The 4,076-nt window shown below is 41.4% G+C and overlaps 1 protein-coding gene across 1 annotated transcript in view; it reads right to left on the reverse strand.

Moving 5' to 3' along the window:
* Positions 1-1,197: 1,197 nt before the first annotated feature.
* Positions 1,198-4,076, reverse strand: part of LOC133639840 (serine/threonine-protein kinase/endoribonuclease IRE1-like) — a 344,495-nt gene continuing 341,616 nt past the window's right edge. Inside the window, exons 23-24 of the mRNA XM_062033488.1 lie at positions 3,663-3,742; positions 1,198-1,756 (exon numbers count right to left, since the gene is read on the reverse strand). Of these exons, the coding sequence (XP_061889472.1) occupies positions 1,412-1,756; positions 3,663-3,742 (425 nt within the window). The 3' untranslated portion in view covers positions 1,198-1,411. The remainder of the gene's footprint in view (positions 1,757-3,662; positions 3,743-4,076) is intronic.

Below are 4,076 nucleotides of genomic sequence, written 5' to 3' on the forward strand. Positions count from 1 at the left end.
CAGTAACAAGTTCACCCGCAGTTTAAAGGCCTACTGAAAGCCACTACTAGCGACCACGCAGTCTGATAGTTTATATATCAATGATGAAATCTTAACATTGCAACACATGCCAATACGGCCGGGTTAACTTATAAAGTGACATTTTACATTTCCCGGGAAATATCCGGCTGAAACGTCGCGGTATGATGACGTATGCGCGTGACGAAGTCAGTTTAACGGAAGTTATGGTACCCCGTAGAATCCTATACAAAAGCTCTGTTTTCATTTCATAATTCCACAGTATTGTGACATCTTTTGCAATTTGTTTAATGAACAATGAAGGCTGCAAAGAAGACAGTTGTAGGTGGGATCGGTGTATTAGCAGCGGACTACAGCAACACAACCAGGAGGACTTTGTTGGAGCGCTAGCCGCGCTAGCCGCCAACCTCACCTTGACTTCCTACGTCTCCGGGCCGCCAAACGCATCGGGTGAAGTCCTTCGTCCTTCTGCCGATCGCTGGAACGCAGGTGAGCACGGGTGTTGATGAACAAATGAGGCGGTGCTGGCGTAGGTGGAGAGCTAATGTTTTTAGCATAGCTCTGTGCGGTCCGGTTGCTAAGTTAGCTTCAATGGCGTCGTTAGCACAGCATTGTTAACCTTCGCCAGCCTGGAAAGCATTAACGTGTATTTACATGTCCACGGTTTAATAGTATTGTTGATTTTCTATCTATCCTTCCAGTCAGGGGTTTATTTTTTTTTTGTTTCTATATGCAGTTAAAGCACGATGCTATCACGTTAGCTCGTAGCTAAAGCATTTCGCTGATGTATTGTCGTGGAGATAAAAGGCACTGAATGTCCATTTCGCGTTCTCGACTCTCATTTTCAAGAGGATATAGTATCCAGGTGGTTTAAAATACAAATCCGTGATCCACAATAAAAAAAGGAGAGTGTGTGGAATCCAATGAGCCAGCTTGTACCTAAGTTACGGTCAGAGCGAAAAAAATACGTCCTGCACTGCATTCTAGTCCTTCACTGTAACGTTCCTCATCTACGAATCTTTCATCCTGGCTCAAATTAATGGGGTAATCGTCACTTTCTCGGTCCGAATCTCTCTCGCTCCATTGTAAACAACGGGGAATTGTGAGGAATACTAGCTCTGTGACGTCACGCTACTTCGCTACAGGCAAGGCTTTTTTTTTTTATCAGCGAGCAAAGTTGCGAACTTTATCGTCGATTTTCTCTACTAAATCCTTTCTGCAAAAATATGACAATATCGCGAAATGATCAAGTATGACACATAGAATGGATCTGCTATCCCCGTTTTAAATAAATAAAAATCATTTCAGTAGGCCTTTAAGTTAATAAAAGAGTTAAAAAGTTATTATTAGTGGTTATTATTAGCATTTAATTGCACGTTCTACTTCAGTGTCGCTACCTTAAATGTAGAAAACAAAGCAATATTGTGGGACCTTTAAAATACTCTTTCCTCCCGCATTTTGATTGGCCAAAGTAGTGTGCAAGCCCCTTAGATGAGTGCATGACAGTAACTAGTGGCTTGAAATGAAGAGGAGGGCTTGACAAGGAGGAGGAGGAGGAGGAGGAGTGAGGCATTAGGTAGTAAGGCTGGAAGAGTCTCTCGTGGGCGCACACGTGCATGGCGGTGTGTGTGTGCATCAGTAACCTGGGGAAGCGGGAGGTGAAGTAGCCCACGAAGCCTTCGGGCAGCTCGCCGAGGGTCTGCTGCACGTCGGCCGGCAGCTCGTGGTAGTGATGCTTCTGTGAGGGAGGAGGAGGAGCCGGGGTGAGAAGCCACAGGCGGTGTGGGACAGAAGGAAGGCGGGTATGGCGTCACATAAGTACCAAAAATCCAAGCGCGTAAAAACTGTTATCGCGCGTTGATTCTCCACTTCGTGTGTGCGCGCGACACCCCTTTTGTACGCGCGCGCGGTGCCTTTCTGCGCGGGGCGCGGTCTCGGTCTGTGCGCGTCATGTTTCATTTTGGTACTTTGGGGGCGGGCATGCTTAGACGCCCCTTCTTTCTGATTGGCTTTGGAAAAAAAAAAAAAAAAAAATACAACTTCAAGTAGGTTGTAAAAAAAAAGGCAGATGAAGTGAAACTATAGCAATGCTTTTCTTTCCACTCTCTCCTGCACACAGATACTCATGTTATGAGAAGTATATTGTTTCAAAATATTAACATTAATTGTTGATATTTTAAACATCTTTCAGATTACATTGCTCGAATTCAAAACCACTTTACTACACAAATATTAGGCCCAATGTGCAGGATTATTCTATTAGTATTAGTTATTTTTATGTTTTATCATATCTTAGCTTATTTTTATGTTTTATCATATCTTAGCCTATTTTTATATGGTCTTATTATATTTATATTTCAGTTTTTATTGTATTTTATTTTATAGTTTTTCATATTGTAGTTTATTTTTATGTTTGATTATATCTTATCTTATTTCATATTATTTTGGACTTTTACCTGATGTGTATTTTGATTATTTTTAATCCATTTATTTGATCATCTAGTGCAGGGGTGTCAAACGTACGGCCCCCGAACAGGTTTTATCCGCCCGCGGGATAAGTTTGCTAAATATAAAAATGAGCCGAAATTTTGGAATGAAAGAAACCGCCGTTCTAAATGTGTCCACTAGATGTCGCAATAGCAATTCTTTGTATCATTGGGGATGATGCTACATATGTAAAAAAAAAAAAGAAGTAACCACATGATGTGAGTGCACCAGTCCAGGAAAATGATCAAACTACATGAATAACATGATTTGATATTATTTTGTTTATCTTGATAGATTGAAAATCAACACCACTGATTTGACTGATGAATATTATCACATAATTTATTCAGAAAGTATAAAATAATGACAAATAAAGATAGAATAGTGTTAACCACAACATGTAAGTGTAAAAAAACCCCAACAACATTATGATTTGTACATTTTCAGAATGTGCTTGTTCTATTTTAAAAAAAAGAAAACAATCTGAAGTTGTCTTTATTTTTAAGTTATCGTGCCGTGATTTTACCAGTCCGGCCCACTTGGGAGTAGATTTTCCTCCATGTGGCCCCCGATCTAAAATGAGTTTGACACCCCTGATCTAGTGTTTCCTCAAAGAGCCCTCTGGATCTCCACGTCCAGAGGGCTCCTGTGATTGGCTATTGTCATTGTGTTGTTATTATTATTGTTGTTGTTGTTTGTTTATTTTATGTACATGTTTGACTGTCTTCATGGGGTGTGGTGTTATTTCTCATTTTGTTTTTAACTATGTAAAGCACTTTGAGCTGCATTTTAAATGTATGAAAAGTGCTTTATAAATAAACATGTATTATTATTATTTTTAGTAATAGTACCCTAACAATCACTCCAAACCAGTTCAATAACTTAAATCTTTTTCAGCCAACATTTTTTTATCCACTTCTTCCTCCGTAAATCTTGATACATATTGACGATGACCCCGCCCTGCTCTACTTCTGATTGCTCAAAGCCAATCAGAAGAAGGGGCGGTCTAAGCATGCCCGCCCCCAAAGTACCAAAATGAAACATGACAGCGCACAGACCGAGACAGCGCGTGCGCACAAAGTGGAGAATCAGCGCGCGATAACAGTTTTTACGCGCTTGGATTTTGGTACTAATGTGACGCCATAGGCGGGGCTGACCTTGTTCCTCATGGCTCTCAGCAGGTCTCGCACAGAGTTGCCTTTGTAGGTGCGGAAGCGCCTCAGGTCTGCAAGAAGTGAACACGCACGCGTTGGTGGAAGCCACAAAGTCGAACTTTTCATGCAAAATTAGTGGACTGATTTTTGTTTTTTTCAGGGACTAAGTTGTGAATAAAAAAAAAAAAAAGAGTAAATATTGGCGCTGACAATCAGTCTATTCCAAATCTGACTACATTTTCCATCCCCTGTTAGATGTGACCAACATTGGTGTGGCCTGGCGTGTGTGTGCCTGGAGGGGAGTCTCTTCACCAACACCAAAAGCAGCGGGGTGTTGTTGAGTGTGTAGAGCAGTGTTTTTCAACCACTGTGCCGCGGCACACTAGTGTGCCGTGAGATACAGTCTGGTGTGCCGTG

Source organism: Entelurus aequoreus, linkage group LG22 (genome assembly GCF_033978785.1).
Source record: "Entelurus aequoreus isolate RoL-2023_Sb linkage group LG22, RoL_Eaeq_v1.1, whole genome shotgun sequence".
In the NCBI taxonomy this organism is placed as follows: Eukaryota; Metazoa; Chordata; class Actinopteri; order Syngnathiformes; family Syngnathidae; genus Entelurus; species Entelurus aequoreus.